This window comes from Pipistrellus kuhlii, unplaced genomic scaffold (assembly GCF_014108245.1).
Source record: "Pipistrellus kuhlii isolate mPipKuh1 unplaced genomic scaffold, mPipKuh1.p scaffold_m20_p_2, whole genome shotgun sequence".
Classification (NCBI taxonomy): Eukaryota; Metazoa; Chordata; class Mammalia; order Chiroptera; family Vespertilionidae; genus Pipistrellus; species Pipistrellus kuhlii.
Genome location: NW_023425515.1, coordinates 76,117,500 through 76,135,979, shown reverse-complemented (window position 1 = coordinate 76,135,979; position 18,480 = coordinate 76,117,500). Strand labels below are relative to the sequence as shown.

The window sequence follows — 18,480 nt, the reverse complement described above, 5'->3', positions numbered from 1 at the left end:
TTTCTAGGGATATACTAACATCTCCATCATGCTGGCAACATGCTGTCCTCCTTAACCGATTCAGTTACCCTTTTGAACTGGAAAAGGATTTACATTTCAAGGGCTATCACACACTCTTCCAAGGATCTTTACCCTATTATCCTAAATCAATGAAGTGTTATCTTAGCAGAATTCCCCACCGGATGCCTTCAGAAAGACACCAAATTGGAAGCCTAAAAAAATACTATCTCCTGAATGCTGCCTCTCTTCTCCCAGTACTGGCTCTTGAGTTAAGGGATGGAGAGAAGGTTCTGGATCTGTGTGCTGCTCCTGGAGGAAAATCAGTCGCTCTGCTGCAGTGTGCTTACCCAGGTAGTATGCTTTTCTTTCAATTATCAACCACTTTTCAATGTCCATCTTATAAAGTGCTTTTAAAATATCTTGGGGAGAAACATAAAATTGAGTTTGCAGACTTTGAAAGCATGAAAACCAGGACAATATAGAGAGAATGGAAATTTTAGCTGAGGAAATCAATGTAAATAACATTTTTTCCCCAGTTACTTAATAATGGTAGGTAATTGGGAACAAAATTACATTTTGGAAATAAAAAATCTATCAATATGAATTCTGATAAACCAGTAACAAAGATTTTAAAAATTTTATTACATTTATACTTGAGTCATATTGACTTCCTTGTCATACTATTATGAAGCAAAAACATACACCTTTAAAATAAGTTTTTGGTATCATTAAATCATACAATTCTATGGCAGTTCTGTCCAATCTTATATAATAAAAGTCCAGTGACTGGCTAGCGGAATGATCAGAATGATTGGTCGACCAGTTGCCATGATGTGCACTGACCACCAGGGGACAGCTGCTCATGCAGGGGCTGCCCCATGGTGGTCAGTGTGCTACAACAGTGGGAGTGCCACTGCTCCTGCTGCAAACCACAGGCCGATGGGTGGAACTGGGCTGTGATTGTTCTCTTCACCCCAGGCTCCTCCTCCTTGCTCTCTGCTGCCTCATCCAGATGCCCGCAGGCTGCTCAGTGCTGTCGCTGGGCTAGCAGTGCTGACCCTGGAGGCTGGGAGAGGGGTTCGTGGCTGCCACGGGACTCTGCCTCGTCCCAGTGGTATTATCCCCGTCTCCTGGAGCGGTGAGTGCTCCGGCTCCACAGAATGTACTGGACCAGGGAGCAGCCGCTCGGCTGACTGGAATGAGCAGCGCTCCCACAGCGGGCCGATCCCTGCAGGCCATGCCCCTCACCAGCGCACAAATCCCACGCACTGGGTCTCTAGCAGAAATATAGTGTGACGTGTACATATCATTTAAAACTTTTGAGTAGTCTTTGTGGGGGCTAAACAAATAGTTTTATGTTTTTCCCCAGTTAATAATTGTGAGGAACGCTCACTTGTCCAAATTCAAATACTGGACTCGGAGACAGGAATGGCGAAAATAAGACTTTTTAAATGTGGTCTTGCAGGATCAGGTGTCTGGTTGAACAGGCACACACTTGGAGCGGTGATCACAGGCTATTTATTCCTAGTGTGTGAGAGTCCCTCCCCCAGTTCCTCACTGGTTGAGAACTATGGAGTTAACAGTTTTCCTCATATGTTGTCTAGGTCTATTTTCTCCCATTGGGTTACCTATATATATAAAAGCCCCCAAAACTGTTAGGACCAGTTGATCAAACGACCTGTCAACCAGTTGCTATGATGCGCACTGACCACTGGAAGACGATGCTCAATGCAGAAGCTGCCCCCTAGTGGTCAGTGTGCTTTTACAGCCAACCTCCAGCAGCCAACCAACTTCCCATGTTCCCTCACCCCAGACTGGGTGAGACAGTCCTGATTGGCTCTGATTGCCAGCAAGGCCTAGGGACCCCACCCTTCACAAAATTTGGAACCATCTCAATTACAAAAGGCTGTGTCTGTCACCTATCCTGTTTCCCCGAAAATAAGACAGTGTCTTATATTAATTTTTTCTCCCAAAGTTGCGCTATGTCTTATTTTCAGGGAATGTCTTATCTTTCCATGCGCTAGGTCTTATTTTCGGGGAAACTCGGTAGTTGTTGAATTCATTCACTTTTTCAGCCAAGGCTCCAATGTGTGGAACTTTGGTGTTTTGGTGGCTTCTTCACCCTGGCCCCATTTTCAGTAATAAGGTTCTCGATGGGTAGGAAGTTGGTTCCTCATATGTAAAGTTGGTGAAGGGCCATTGGGAAAGGAGGTGCCCTGACTCAAGCCTTCTCCTCCTTTAGGAAGTTGATCTGAAAATTGATTCTTACGAAACTGTCCAAGCCCATCTATCCCTTAGAACATTGTATGTGTCCTCGGGCCATGCGTATTGCAGTTTGAAGACTGCTAATTTATATCTCCATTTGAGAGCATTCCCTGTCGAAACAGATTATAAACATTTTTATAAGAACCAGGAATCCAGTTGTACTAAGCATTGGTACAAATATTATATATGTTAACAGTGTATTTAGGAGCAAACTTCCTGTGTGTTTCAGAATTGTGGTCAAAACTCTGATATTGCAGCTTGCTGATTTTTATGTAAGAAATAACAAAAGAGAGTTTTTTTGTAATAATTTAAGCTGAAGTATTATGGAATCATGTGTCATAAGGAGTACTGGGCTTTACTTTCACTCTGTATTCTTTGACAGTATTCTTATTTTGGCTGTTGCATCAGTTTTGAAAATAAAAATTTTAGTATTGCAAAAGATGGAAAAGAAATGTCGATTTTTGGTACCATTTTGAAGAGAGGGCATTTTAACCTTAAATTATCTGTATTAGTAGGCTGTAAATATTTCACATGCTTCTGTTACGGAAGATGATTTGAAGGTGATTGAGGAATCCTAAGACAAACTGATATATTCTAGGACTTTGATATAGTCTTCTGTTCTTACATCAAGGGTAATGAACTACAGGCAGTGGTCCAAGTAAAGTGGCTTTTCATCTAAGTAGGACTAATGATAATGGTTTACTAAGAAGTACAGATGTCTTCATGCTGATGCTCAAAGCCCAAATTAGGTTAGCTACAGTGCTTGAATTTGGAATGCAGAAGCAATGCTAATCAAAGCTTTTATAAGCAAAATTTAAAGTGATGGCTTGGCTAAATGTGCATTTATATACCAAATTTCTTTGGATCAGTACTGAACTTTGTTCTGGGCTAAGAGGCTTACAGCTTTGAAGGATTAAAAAGCTCATATTTTAGGTTGATTAAAAAAAATTATTCTACTTCTCTGTTGGTCCATCTGCTCCCACTCGTAAGCACAGTAATGGACTATCCATTGGTTTTGTTGTTGTTTGTTTTGGTCAACATAGTCTGTGATAAGTCCTGGTCTTGACAGAAAAAGAGCAAACAGTTCAGATTCAAAAGAGAAAAACATTAATACATGAAGAATGACCTACCTTGGCAGAGTGGCTTGATCAGTTTCATGCTGTATCTCTCCAGGCATGAAATTCTCTTTGTTGTTAGTGATATATTTTTGACATGAGGTTAATCTTTGGTGATAGAAAAGATTAAGAAGATTCCTTTCATTACTGTGAATTGCTCTTGGCTTCCTTCATACCATATAGGTGCTATTTCTCCCCTCTTTTTCTGCCTACACCTTCACATGCTTCAGGTTTTCACTCAAGAATCCACTTCCTGCCCTAACCGGTTTGGCTCAGTGGATAGAGCGTTGGCCTGGGGACTGAAGGGTCCCAAGTTTGATTCCGGTCAAAGGCATGTACCTCGGTTGTGGGCACATTCCCAGTGGAGGGTGTGCAGGAGGCAGCTGATTGATGTTTCTCTCTCATCGATGTTTCTAACTCTCCCTCTCCCTTCCTCTCTGTTAAAAAAAAAAAAAAAAATCAATAAAATGTATTTAAAAAAAAAAAAAAAGAATCCACTTCCCTAAATTCCCTGCATTAGATGCATCTTCTTTGTGGGACAATAAAAATAAAAACCAACTTGGAACATTGCATAAATCTGTGTTTTTCAAACATTTTTATTAGTCTCTGTTTCCAGCATCTTAGATTTCATCTCCTTATAAACATCTTTCTGAAGTCCTAGGGCTCCGAGAAACACAGTATATACATCTCATTTAATGCTGCAACTCATTTTTTGAGCATTGTCCCCATTTTAAACAAAACAGAGAGAAATTGCTTAAATTGCCCTAGGTGAGTGGCAGAGCTGGCATCTGAACTCAAGTTTTCACTAAAATATTAGCTCTTGCTCTTGAGCTACATTATCCCAGTGTTACTCAACTGCTGTCTTGTCCAACATCCTCCATTAGCCAGCTCCTGGAGGCTTACCTTTGTGTCTGTAACAACTACACGGTGCCCAGTCCATTACAGGTGCTTAATAAACCAGAACCTTAAAGTATTTATACTCTCATATGTATTTTAAAATTCTTTATTACCATTTTGTATTTTTGTGTAAATTTGTTACATTGTTTCCAGATATCCCTTTCATCATGTTTACTATCGATATACCGTCAGTATCATTATTTTAATTTTTACATAGAAAAGGACACATAAAACAATCATATTAGGAGGAAACACCATACGGTTTTCCACAGTGGTTACTCCAATCTGTATTCTCACAAATAGTGCGTAAGAGTTCCCTTTTCTCCACATCATTGCCAAAACTTGTTGTTAATTTTATTGATGATAGCCATTCTGACAGGTGTGAGGTGATATCTCATTGTGGTTGTAATTTGCATTTCTCTGATGATTAGTGATGTTGAACATCTTTTCATATGTCTGTTGGCCATCTCTTTGTCCTCGTTGGAGAATTGTCTACTCAGGTTCTTTGTCCATATTTTAATTGGGTTATTTGGGTTTTTTTGGTGTTGAGTTTTAAAAGTTATTTATAAATTTGAATATTAACCCCTTATTAAATGTATCAGTGATTATGTTCTCTTATTCAGTGGGTTATATTTTCATTTTGTTGATTTCCATTGCTGTGCAAAGACTTTTTAGTTTGATTCAGTCTTTTTTGTTTATTTTTTCTTTTATTTCCTTTGCCCAAGGAGATACATCAGAAAAAATATTGCTACGAGAGATGTCTGAAATATTACTGCCTAAGTTTTCTTGTAGGATTTTTATGGTTTCAAGTCTTAACATTAAGGTTTTTTAATTTTGAGTTTATTCTTATATATAATTTAAAAAGGTGGTCTGTTTTCATTTTTTTGCATGTATCTGTTCAGTTTTCCCAGCAGCATTTTTTGAATGGACTATTTTTACCCCATTGTATGTTCTGGTCTCCTTTGTCAAATATTAGTTGATGATAAAGGCCTGGGTTTATTTCTGGGCTCTCTGTACTGTTCTCTTAATCTGTATGTCTGTTTTTAAATTAAAAAATGAAATTGCCTTATACCCAGTGATTCTACTTCTGAGAATATATACATAGAAACCCAAAACATTTATTCAAAAGAATATATTCATACCTATGTTCATTGCTGCATTATTTACAATAGCCAAGACCTGGAAGTAACCCAAGTGCCCATCAGCAGATGAGTAGATAAAAAAAGCTGTTGTAATTTACACAATGGAATATTCACTCAGCCAAAAAAAAAAGAAAGAAAAAAAGAAAATCTTACCCTTCGCAACAACCTGGAAGGGAAGGACCTGGAAAATATTTATACCAGTCAGTCAGAGAAAGACAAATACCATATGATTATATGATTTCACTTTTATGAGGAATCTAATGAACGAGATAAACTAACAAAATAGACATATTTTTTAATTGATTTTTAGAAAGAAACATTGATGTGAGAGAGAAACTTTGTTCATTTGTCTCCCGTATGCACCCCAACTAGGATTAAACCTGAAACTTGGGTATGTGCCTTGACCAGGAATTGAACCCTTAACCTTTTGATGCAAGGGATGATTTTCCAACCAGCTGAGCCACCTGGCCAGGGCCAAACTAGAGATACAGAGAACAGACAGACAGCTGTCAGCGGGGAGGGAGTAGTGGGGCTGGGTGAAAACAGTAAAGGGATTAAGCAAAACAAAAACAACTACAAAACCTCATAGGCTGACAACAGTATGGGAATTACCAGTGGTAAAGGGTGGTGGCGGGAGGTAGAAGAGGGTATAGAGGTAAATGGTGCTAGAAGGAGGTTGGCGGGATGGTAAATATACAATACAATATGCAGATGATGTATTATACAATAGAATTGTATGCTCGAAACCAATATAATTTTATTAACCAATATCACCCCAATAAATTTAACTAGACAAACAAAGAAACAATCATATTATGGCTTATGGCTCCAAGGAATAATTAGCAGAACGAAAAATAAGCAGAATTGTTTTGGGTTTTTTTTCTAAATATGTGCACCAAAATAAATTAATGAGTGAAATTTATGTTTTTTGTTCCTTTTCATGGACTAATGGCTGGCATGTATAAATGCTTTAATGACTCCTTCAGGAATTTGTTAAATTCACCCCTCTCCTTCTACTTAGATGAAAAACATCAATATTTTGTTTAGTTTTGACAATCTCAACATGAAATTTATCTCAGCGTAGTAAAATAATATTTATATTAAAGCTGGGTTGTGATGCCTTGTAGTGCATATTTTTAAAAGTTTAACCAACCTAAGACTATTTAAAATTAACTTCTCAAAGCAAAACAGTAATTTATAATGAACTTATATTTCAACTGGGAGCTGTTTTAAAGCCCTGAATTGAGAATCTTTACTAAAGCTATAATTTAATAAAATAAAAAAAACTACCTGATTTTCAATTATAGTAAATATTCTATTATATTTAAGATTTTTATTATAATGGCATGTTTCAAATAAACTCAGGCACATTTAGTGAATACATATTCTGTGAAAGGCATTGGATGGTAGGTGTAGAGCAGTGAGGGATATAGAAATTACTAAGACTTCTGTTTCAGAGGTATGGCAGACTAGGTACCGTAACCAACCCTCCTGCTGAAAACAACCAAAAAGGGTAAGGTATAATATTAAAGAAAGACAAAATCTTTTAAAATGTATTAATCATTTCCAAATACTCAGTGGTCAAAATCTAAGAGACAGAAGGAACCTAGAAGGTACATTGAGCATTGAAGGTGGCTTTTGACTTGAGTGCATTTACTAAATCTGAAATAACTTTTATGTAGATTTTTATTACTTTATGAAAATACAGGAGTAGAAAACAAGGACTACCCAAGTAGAACATCTACTAGATTAAGTTATATAAAAGTGCTGTTCTCTCCATGTAAGGTAAACTAGGAAGAAATAGTGCTCTCCAAGGGACTGAAAAGAAACTGTTCAACTTTGCTGATGGCAGAGGACGGGAAATACCCTCTGAAATTTTGTAGTCACAGTTAAGCCAATGTATACATTATAGTGAAGTTGCAGAACACTGAAAATAAAAAGATCTTAACTGAAGCCAGGGAGGACATTTTACCTGCAAAGGAACAACAGTTAGACTGAGAGTTGACCTTTGAGAGTAACAAGGGAAACCAGCATTCAGAGGAATGATGTTTTCAATGGGCTGAGAAAGATGACTGTGATTCCAGAAGAATAGTCACCTAAATATCTTAGAGGAGCAAAGATATTTTTTTTAGACAAAGAGAAAAAGAGAAGAGTTTTCTACCAACAATTATGAAGGATATGCTTCAGGAAAAAGAAAAACTCTATCCTAGTTGAAAGGTAGAAGATACCAAAAAATAAAGAGCAAAGCAGGTGGGAAAATCTAGCACGCATTAACTCTAGAAGCCAATGATAATGTTTTGTGCAGTTAAAAATGTGAGCCCAGATAAAAACCACATTTATAATAACAGTGGCATCTAATTTGGTAAGGGTTCTAAGATTCTTGTATCTTTTAGGAAGAATTGTAAAGATTTACTTAATTTAGATTTTTCTTTGACACATCCATGTTAAAACCTTAAGGGTTACTATTAAAAGACTAGAAATAGACTGAAATCTGTAAACCATAAAATGGAGTAGAATTGAATATAATTAAGATGTGTTTGTTTGTTTGTTTTTTCCCTTTGAGGCTTTTAGTACCTACTAAGCAGTAGCAGAGACAGGGAGTAACTTTGGGGACTCTCTTTGCCCCAGTTTATGAACCACACAGATTTGCTTGGCTTTGCGTGTCCCCCTCCCTCACCCCTCCACCCACCGCCCCCCAAAAACACACACACACACACTTCAGAGCTTGAGTTGCTTTGATTTATTTCCAGCCTGGAGAGACCTAGCCAAGGCTCTCGGCCTTCCTACAGGTGTCTGCTGCCAATGCTACCACTGCCACGAATCGAGGAGCCTCTGGAAGGGGGCCAGTGACAAGCAGAGATGACCACGCCAGAGTGCTTGAAATACCTCACCTTGTCACTCTCTGGCTTCCTAGCATTTGCCTGGAAGGGCCAGGTAACACAAACCCACCCTGTGTGGGAGATACCCACACTTGGAATGAACATTAACTAAGGAAAGGCGGAAACAGGAAGAAACTAGCAGATTGTTCTAGAGATGCCTTGCTAAGACACAACTTTTAGATAACTATCGATAAGCTTCATTAGCAAATCTTCCAGAAACTATCCAAAATAAACATCAAAACTAAGTAATAAAAAAATATCCTACCGGGCAAATGCAGCTCTCGATTTTCTACCTCTTCCTCCCTTAAACAAAATTGATGCCATCTCCTGAGCTCTTGCCATATAGAAATTTGAAGCCCTGGTAGTAGAAAAGGTAAGCAATACACTTGAACACCTCCCATCTGAGATAAAAATATGTTAAGTTCTATAGTAGAGGCACAAAATATATTTGAGAAGCCGATTAGTCAGCCAGATTTGACAGAGTACAGAGTATGTTGATGAATAGTGAGAAGTTAAAGTAGAAAGGTTGACTTGAGGTTTCAGTATTACATACCTTGAGTTGAAGGCTAGGGGTTTGAATTTTATTTAGTGGATGGTGGGAAGTCAATTAAAAGTTTTTAACAATAGAGTGACAATCAAAAGAAGACAACTCATGTTCTAAACATATAGAGATGTATATACACATACATACATGTGTACATACATATATGTATTTGAGAAAAGGGTTTACAAAAATTTATCCCCCTCTGCATTAGTTTCATCTTCAATTAGTTCGCTTACTTTGCTTTCCTGGTAACCTGGCAGAGATTGTCCCTATGTTTCTATGCAACATTGCTTATGATAAAAATGAGCCTGATTGGTAAAATGCATGTACACTGGGAGGAAGAATAAATAAACCCTAAGTGCAGTGGTTCTTATAACTTAGCATGTCCCTTGTAGGGGCCCTGGAAGTTATGCCTGTGGAGTTGTTAGACGGGGTATGGGCACCTGTGGGATGTGAGCCTTTTAAGCAGGACAGCTCCACCTGCCAATGTGAGGCTCATCCTGTATGGACCTCAGAAGGCCTTCCATGAAAGAGCAGTGTTTAACCCTGCCCTCTTGGTAAGCTGGTTCCTGTCCTGTGTACGTTGATGACAAATGTGGTCTGCTTGAATGTTTAGTTAAATCAGATGAAAATCAAACGGTGAAAAGATGACTTTAAATAAGACCAAAATTATAAAAGTGATATGACTGACCATAAGAATATTGTGAAACATATATTAAAAAAGATACTTCAAAATGAATTCAGAAGATAATTTAGGAAACGTTTACAAATCAGATAGCAGGTAAAGGGTTAATAACTATAATAAATGTTTTACTTGTTAATAGGAAAAATAAGTAGTACAATGGAAAAAAAGAGGGACAAAGGCTAAGAATGGACACTTGACAGAAAAACAAAGCCAAATGGTGAATAGACAAGTGGAAAGATGCTCAATTGTTAGAGATCAAGGATTACACCACATTGCATTCATGTCAGGTTAATAATAACACTTCTTGTGGGAATTTGGTGGAGGGCCATGATAGTAGTATTTACTAAAACTATTGATTTCCCTACTCAAACCTACCCATTACTCTAGTACTACCTCTAATAGTAAAAGCACATTATGAAAATAAAACAAGGATGTTTAGTGAATGTCATTATTATAACAGTTGGTAATAATTGAATAAAGGATTACACCTTTATTCCATGTACGACTTAGCAGCCTTTTAAAATTATATCTCTTTCTCTTGACTTGATGGTATTTCCTTTGAAATAGGCATATGTGGAAAGTAAGGGGGCAGAGATGTGTATAAATACAATCCTGGGTATATAAATAATTATATAGGTTCCTTTTTTTAAAATATATTTTATTGATTTTGTACAGAGAGTAAGGGAGAGAGAGAGTTAGAAACATCGATGAGAGAGAGTCATCGATCAGCTGCCTCTTGCACACCCCCTACTGGGGATGTGCCCGCAACCAAGGTACATGCCCTTGACCGGAATCGAACCCAGGACCCTTCAGTCCCCAAGCCGACGCTCTATCCATTGAGCCAAACTGGTCCCGGCTATAGGTTCCTTTTGATGGAGTAGTTGGGCAGTTGGTGGAAGGGGTAGCTGAAGAATGACATGAAAAAATGATACCACAGATATATAATTCTATTTGTGTGTTTGTGCTGGTATATGTATAAATAGATACAGTATTCTTATTTATCAAAATATTAAATGGCAGATATCTGAAGACAGAGTTTTAGGTTTTCTTTATACTGTATGAATAAAAAAAGTACTTCTATTTAAATATATATTATACTAGAGGCCTGGTGCACAGAATTTGTGCATGGGGGTGGGGGTCCAGGAGAGGTGTGCATCAACCCTCTCCAATCTGGGACCCCTCGAGATCCGATCCCACTGGGATCAGTTCTACATGGGGAGTCAGACATCCTTCTCACAATCCAGGACTGCTGGCTCCCAACTGCTCGCCTGCCTGCCTTCTTGATCACCCCTAACCTCTTTTTCCTGCCAGTCTGATCATCCCCTAACCACTTCCCTGCCAGCCTGTTTGCCCCCAACTTCCCTTCTCTATCAGGCTGGTTACCCCTAATTGCTCTCCCCTGCAGGCTTGATCACCCTCAACTGCCCTCCCTTGCAGACCTGGTCCCTCCCAACTTCCCTCCCCTCCTGGCCATCTTGTGGTGGCCATCTTATGTCCACATGGGGGCAGGATCTTTAATCACATGGAGGCAGCCATCTTGTGTGTTGGAGTGATGGTCAATTTGTATATTACTCTTTTATTAAATAGGATAGAGGCCTGGTCTATGGGTGGGGCCAGCTGGTTTGCTCTGAAGGTGTCCCAGATCAGGGTGGGGGTTTCCTGGGGGCGTGGGGAGCCTGAACAAGGGGCCTGTGTTGGTTTGCAGACTGGCCATGCCCCCCCGTGACCCATATGGAAGCAGTGGTATCTAGTATTTACTTATCTTCTACAATTGAAACTTTGTAGCCTGGAGCAGAGCCAAGCCTTCTGCTCACTCAGTGGCAGCAGCCATTTCTGTTGGGACTTATTTATCTTCTATAATTGAAACTTTGTAGCCTTAAGCAGAGGCCTGGGCTGGCCAGGGTGTGCGGAAAACTTGGCTTCCTCCATTTCCAGGGAAACCCAAGCCTCACTCCTGCTCTCTCAGTGACCGTAGCCATATTGATTGGGTTAATTTGCATACCCACACCTGATTGGTGGGCGTGGCTTGTGAGTGTAGTGAAGTGATGGTTAATTTTCATATTACTCTTTTATTAGATAGGATAATTGTATTACATATAACTTATAGCATAATAAAACATTGATTTTATTAGGGAGAGAAGCATTTGCTAAGTGCCTTCTGTAAAGTAGTTTTCCTTTATCCACATTTTCTCTTTCTATGGTTTCAGTTGCCCAAGGTTAACCATGGTCTCAGAATATTAAAAGGAAAATTCAAGAAATCAACAGGAAGTTGTAAATTGTGCTCCATTTTGAGTAGCATAATGAAATCTTGCACTGGCCTGCTCCATCCTGCCCCAGATGTGAATCATCCCTTTGTTTGGCTTAACCATGCTGTCTCTATACATCACCCACTGAAGTCTTACAGCTCATAACTTGGGCCCATGTCTTTCTAATCATAGTGATAAATGCATTTTACATGCTTTTGCCCACATACCACATATCTTTCTTTCTTTAACATGAAGGTGTTCTGTCCTGGAAGGAGCTCTGTATATGTAACGGGATATGTCATTTACTCTTAATAGCTTTAAGGGAGAGTTGAGGTATTTGTTGTATATATGGCTTTTTACTTCCAAAATTAAGTTTGAATGAGTAAATATTGAAAGAAGCTGTATAAGAGAAAAACTGTTAATTTTTATGTAGTGTGTGTGAGTGTCTGTGTTTTGTTTTTTTTCAGAATAAGAATAATATTTACCTTTGAGCCCTATTTCTGCATAAATACAATAAATTTATTTCTTTTTAAATTTAGTCAACCAAAAGTAGAAGTTTAACATTTCCATTGCTTTCATTTTAAAACTTTTAAATTCTTTATCTTTAGGTTATCTTCATTGCAATGAATATGATAGTCTGAGATTGAGGTGGCTGAGGCAGACGTTAGAATCTTTCATCCCAGAGTCTTTGGAAAATGTAATTAAAGTGTCTGAATTGGATGGCAGAGAAATGGGAGATGCCCAGCCTGAAAAGTTTGACAAGGTACTTTTATTACATTGTGACAAACTGATGGACTCCCAGTGATACCACTGTTGTGTTGTGGGTTGTTTTGTTTTTTTTGTGTGTGTGTGTTTGCGTTTTGTTTTGTTTTCCATCTGTTTCCAGACAGAGCCTGGTAGAGTTTCTTAGTACCCTGGGAAATTCTGATAAAGTGAGCCTGGAAGTAGTGTTCATTTGATGGGCAGCATGGTTCAAAGGCAGCAGTAACATTGGGATTGGAGATTATAGAATGATTTTTATTTCCAGGTACCTCAAAGGTATTTAGGAAAGATCAGATATTACTTGTGTGAGTACACAAACATGTGCATTGTATTGCTCTGATTTGGTAACATTTCATATCAGAGTATGATAGTTGAAGAAAAAGAGCATTTCAGTAAACAGAAATTGAAATATTAGTTCCTAAAAATAAATGCTTAGAATGCAGAAATATAATATCTGTTTAAAATGAGTCACTTTTATAAAGTATTGGGTCGGCAAGTAAGTAATTGCGGGTTTCACACATATATGGCTTCAGTTGAATTTTTAGGTTTGCAGACATAGTAAAAATGTAAAACACATTTTGTTATTTGATAGTTGGCTATTCAGCTGTTAATCAGTAAAAAAAGTTTTTTGATCTGTTTTGTAGTTTTCGTTTGGCGTTCGTTGAAAAATGGAAAATCAAAAGGAACATTTTCGTCATATTTTGATTTTTTATTTCCACAAAGGGAAAAACGCATCGCAAGCTCATAAAAAGTTATGTGCTGTTTATGGTGACGAAGCCTTAAAAGAACGGCAGTGTCAAAATTGGTTTGCCAAATTTCGTTCTGGTGATTTTTCACTCAAAGATGAAAAACGCTCTGGTTGTCCAGTTGAAGTTGATGACGCCCTAATCAAAGCAATAATCAATTCGGACTGTCACAGTACAACACGTGAGATTGCAGAGAAGCTTCATGTATCACATACATGCATTGAAAATCACTTAAAACAACTTGGCTATGTTCAAAAACTCGATACATGGGTTCCTCACGAACTGAAAGAATCACAGTTAACGCAACTCATTAGCAGCTGCGATTTGCTAAAGAAACGTAATGAAAATTATCCATTTTTAAAACGACTGATAACTGGCGATGAAAAATGGGTTGTTTACAACAATATCAAGCGGAAAAGATCGTGGAGCAGGCCAGGTGAACCAACTCAAACAACATCAAAAGCTGATATTCATCAAAAGAAGGTTTTGTTATCAGTTTGGTGGGATTACAAAGGAATTGTCTACTTTGAACTCTTACCACCCAACCGAACGATCAATTCTGATGTCTACATTGAACAACTAATGAAATTAAACAATGCAGTTGAAGAAAAGCGGCCCAAATTGACAAATCGAAAAGGTGTTGTATTCCATCATGACAATGCAAGGCCACACACATCTTTGGTCACTCGGCAAAAATTAATGGAGCTTGGTTGGGATGTTTTGCCACATCCACCATATAGTCCTGACCTTGCACCATCTGATTACTTTTTGTTTCGATCTTTACAAAACTCCTTGAATGGTAAAAATTTCAATAATGATGATGATGTCAAATCGTACCTGATTCAGTTTTTTGCTAATAAAAACCAGAAGTTTTTTGAACGTGGGATTATGATGCTGCCTGAAAGATGGCAAAAGGTCATTGATCAAAATGGGCAATACATTACAGAATAAAGTTATTTAGTTCCATGAAAAAATTGTCTTTGATTTTCTTAAAAAAATCCGCAATTACTTACTTGCCGACCCAATATTTTGCTTTAGTGTCAAGAATATGAAATATTAGGGGACATTAATAGATTTTTGTCTCTCCCCCCCCCCCATTCCAAATCTCTCTCTCCTCCAAAAACCCAAACACTGAAAGTGCACAGGAAATTTTGTTGTAAACTGTTAATAAAGAACTGTCATAAAGAAGAATTATGATGGTATATTTTTGGCTTTAAAAGAAATGTCTTTATTTGGTTATGTTTTACAGAGCTTCCCTATATACTTTGTGTCTGAGGTTGTATTTTCAGCACATATTTACATTATGTTTCCTCTTTTTCCCTAGGTGTTAGTTGATGCTCCATGTTCAAATGATCGAAGTTGGTTGTTCTCTTCTGATTCTCAGAAGGCAGCCTGTAGGATAAGCCAAAGGAGAAAGTTGCCAGTTCTACAGATAGAACTCTTAAGGTAAGGGCTGGTAATGCAAATATGTATTTTGGTTCTGATGTAATTTAAATAGATGTGACAAAACATGACACAAGGAAGTCCCTAAATAGGTTTCCTATGTAGATGTCCAAAGACTACACCCAGAAAATTCTTAATCTTATTCCTCCAAAGACTGTACCCATATAATTCTCAATCTTATTCCTCCAAAGGCTGCATCCTCATAATTCTCAATCTTACTTCTTTAGAGGCTGCACCCAGGTAATTATCAATCTTATTCCTCCAAAGACCCAGGTAATTCTCAATCTCTTCTCTTTCAGTTCTCATACTGGAATGTTCCTTCTGCCCCAGCCCTATTAATGAAATACAGTATTTCTGTGCACTGTCTTTTAAAAGGCACAAGTGATTTTACTATGGTTTAAATTTTTTTCTTATTGGGATCATCCCAAACCTAGGTTTCATCACCCTATTCTTTCTTCTGGATTTGAACCAGAATGCAGCTTTAGATCATATGTTTTCCTGGTTTTCTTTCTATTTATATTCTTAGTCTGCTCTTAATTAGCTTATCCTACAAATTTTGGGTTTCCTTAACCTGTTAACTAGGGAGTTCCTTTTTTAATTACGCAACGTACAACGGGCGCATACTCTTTCACTAAGATGTGTCAGTACGTCACGCCCAGAGGACGTAATTTTATATTATTATTTTTTTTATTTATACTAAATTAAAATAAATGAAATATATATTTTTTTGTTTATTTATATATAAAGCACAAAGGAAAATACAAAATTACAAACAAATAGAAAAGAATACCAACAAAAAAATGGAAACATCGAATTAAAAAATTATAAATTTTACAAACAATTATAAAGATTACAAAAAATATATACCGTCCCTCTCAGGGCGCAACATATATTTCAAGGACGTATTCATATGTCCTACCTGTTCCCGATAGTGTTTACGTTTGACGTATTTATAGGTCCCACTCGTTTAACAGGTTAAGCAACTGATGTTAGGTAGAGCTCTTTTTTATTTATCAGATGGCTTCAACTGATATAAGACACTATCTCTCAAATAAAGGTCTAAGCTCAGATCTTTATCCTTTGTCTCAGAACTTTATATTCAACTGAAATTCATGCAAGAGTTGGTCTCTGCAGCCCAGCCTGGGCTGCCCCGTGGCCCTGCCCACTGGTATTTCTGGAATGTTGTTCCACTGTCTGGTCTAATTAGCATATTACCTCTTTATTATATAAGATTCTAGAGGCCCGGTGCACAAAATTCGTGCATGGGGGGGTCCCCTCAGCCTGGCCTGCACCCTCTCTAATCCAGGACCCCTCGGGGGATGTCTGACTGCCTCTCACAATCTGGGACTGCTGGCTCCCAACTGCTCACCTGCCAGCCTGCCTGATCACCCCTAACCACATCTACTTGCCTGATTGCCCCTAGCCACCTCTACCTGCCTGCCTGATCACCCCTAGCTGCTCCCCTGCTGGCCTGGTCACCCATAACCACCTCTGGCTTGGCCCGCACCCAGGACCCGGGTTTCCCTCCCTCTGGCCGGCCACAGGCACCCAGGACCTGGGCCGGCTTCGCCAGGACTAGCTGCAACTTCAGGGAACCATGGACAGGTGGCTTTGCCTGGGCCACAGCTGCAGGCGCCCGGGACTGTGGGACATGCAGTTTGTCCCTTTCCCGGGCCACAGATGCAGCCGCAGCCACTGACATCTGGGACTGTGGAATGGGTGGCTTGTCCCTCTCCTGGGCTGCAGCCTGGCTGATCCCCATTCCACTCTCGCGAGCTCATTTGTGCCTGGCTGGTTCCCATTCATCTCTCCCAGTGTTGAGTGTCTGAGCTGTTAATGGTGTGATGTTGTGATGACCATTTGTATATTAGCTCTTTATTATATAGGATAGAAGAGAGGAGAAGAGATAGGTTGGTGGGGTTTTTCTATTTTGTTTTTTATTTTGTTAATTGGTAGGACAGAAGATCACTAGATATTATGAGTTCTCTCTTGACAAACTGAGTTCTGTATTTCTGAGGGACTTCTAAATAGACATCTCTGGTAGAATCCTATATAATAAAGAGCTAATATGCAAATGGTCATCATGCCCTCACACAACAATGGCTCAGACACTCAACACTGGGGAGAAAGGAATGGGAACCAGCCAGGCTGCAGCCCGGGAGAGGGACAAGCCACCTGCCCCTCAGTCCCGGGCACCAATGGCTGAGACTGCCGCCTGGGAGATGGACAAGCTGCCCGCCCTGTTGTCCCAGGTGCCAGTGGCTGTGGCTGTGGCCCAGGCAAAGCTGCCCGCCCATGATCCCCTGTGGCTGCAGCCAGTCCGAGCGAAGCTGGCCTGGGTCCCGGGTGCCTGTGACCAGCCAGAGGGAGGGAATCCTGGGTCCTGGGTGTAGGGTGAGGTAGATCAGGCTAGTAGTGGAGCAGTTAGGGGCAATTAGCGGGCAGGCAGAGGTGGTTAGGGGCCATCAGGTCGGCAGGAGAGCGGTTAGGAGCCAGTAGTCCCAGATTGCCAGAGGCAGTCAGACATCCCCTTAGGGGTCCCGGATTGCAGAGGGTGCAGGCCGGGCTGAGGGACTCTCCCCTCTAGTATTTCAATAATTGCCATGCATACCACCCTGCATTTGCCCAAATCAAAGTTCATCTCCAGCTCCCCTTTCTCATATGCAATCTATCACTATGATATTTTAGTTGTACCTGTATATTTCTCAATATTATTCCACATCTAATTCTTTTCATCCTTATTAGCCTAATCTAAGTTACCAGCATGTGTCCCCTCAGTTATTTCAACTGGCTCCTAACGGACCTGCATGTCTCCAGGTGTGAGCTCTCCTTCACTTTCCATAATAAAGCCAAATCTGATTTGAAATGTAGATCTGATCTTGCCATTTTCCTTTTTGAAATTCTGCAGTAATTTCTCATTGCCATTAAGATGTCAGATTCTTTAGTATGATATTGAAGTCTTCTTTGGATATGGTTCATTCTTATTTCACTCACCTCATGTTTCAGGACTCTCTTGCATTGTATTCTAACTGTGCAGCTCTTCATGCTCACCTTAAAGTATCTCATTTCTGAGGCTAGTACATTTCTTCTTCCTTTTTCTTGAAAGTTCTTCTAACTCATTCTCTTCCTTTCTCTTGATTAATGCTACTGGTTCTGACTCCCTCGTTCTGAGGTTGATATCCCCCTTCCATCTTTCACTTTACTTAAAAATGTATTGATTGTTAGTTCCTCTGCTTGATATTTGCCCAGTACTTGTCTCTCTCCTCAACATGACTGTAAGCCCCATGGGAGCAGGGGTTGTCTAATGGTTTTTATTCCCAATATGATTTGTTGTTTGGAACGTAGAAGAGGGTCAATAAATAATTTTTTAAAAACACGAAATTACAAGGAGTATTTAGAATTCACATCTGTAATTAAATTTAGAGCAAAGTTAATCTGACAAAAATAATGATGTAATCATTATTGTGCTACATGGTAATTAGGCTTAAATGTAAAGCAATTCACATAATTTATTTTGATTAGTATTGCTCTAACTTAACCAAAGCATGGTTTTAGTTTAGTTTAGTTTTCCCCCATGTAATACATTTCCCTTAACATCGTGTAATATTTTACGAAGATCCTGCATTTAGGTAAAACTCACATAGGCACCTTCTTATGTCCTAACAACTGGGGCATTTTTTTTTTTTTTTTTTTTTTTTTTTTTTTTTTTTTTGGTGGCCTCTCCTTTCTCCTATCATCTTACTCTCCCAAAGGATT

General features: G+C 39.0%; 1 protein-coding gene across 1 annotated transcript in view; it reads left to right on the top strand.

Moving 5' to 3' along the window:
* Nucleotides 1-18,480, top strand: part of NSUN3 (NOP2/Sun RNA methyltransferase 3) — a 67,265-nt gene that overhangs the window by 16,109 nt on the left and 32,676 nt on the right. The window contains exons 3-5 of the mRNA XM_036448276.2: nt 8-351; nt 12,382-12,536; nt 14,606-14,727. Of these exons, the coding sequence (XP_036304169.1) occupies nt 8-351; nt 12,382-12,536; nt 14,606-14,727 (621 nt within the window). The remainder of the gene's footprint in view (nt 1-7; nt 352-12,381; nt 12,537-14,605; nt 14,728-18,480) is intronic.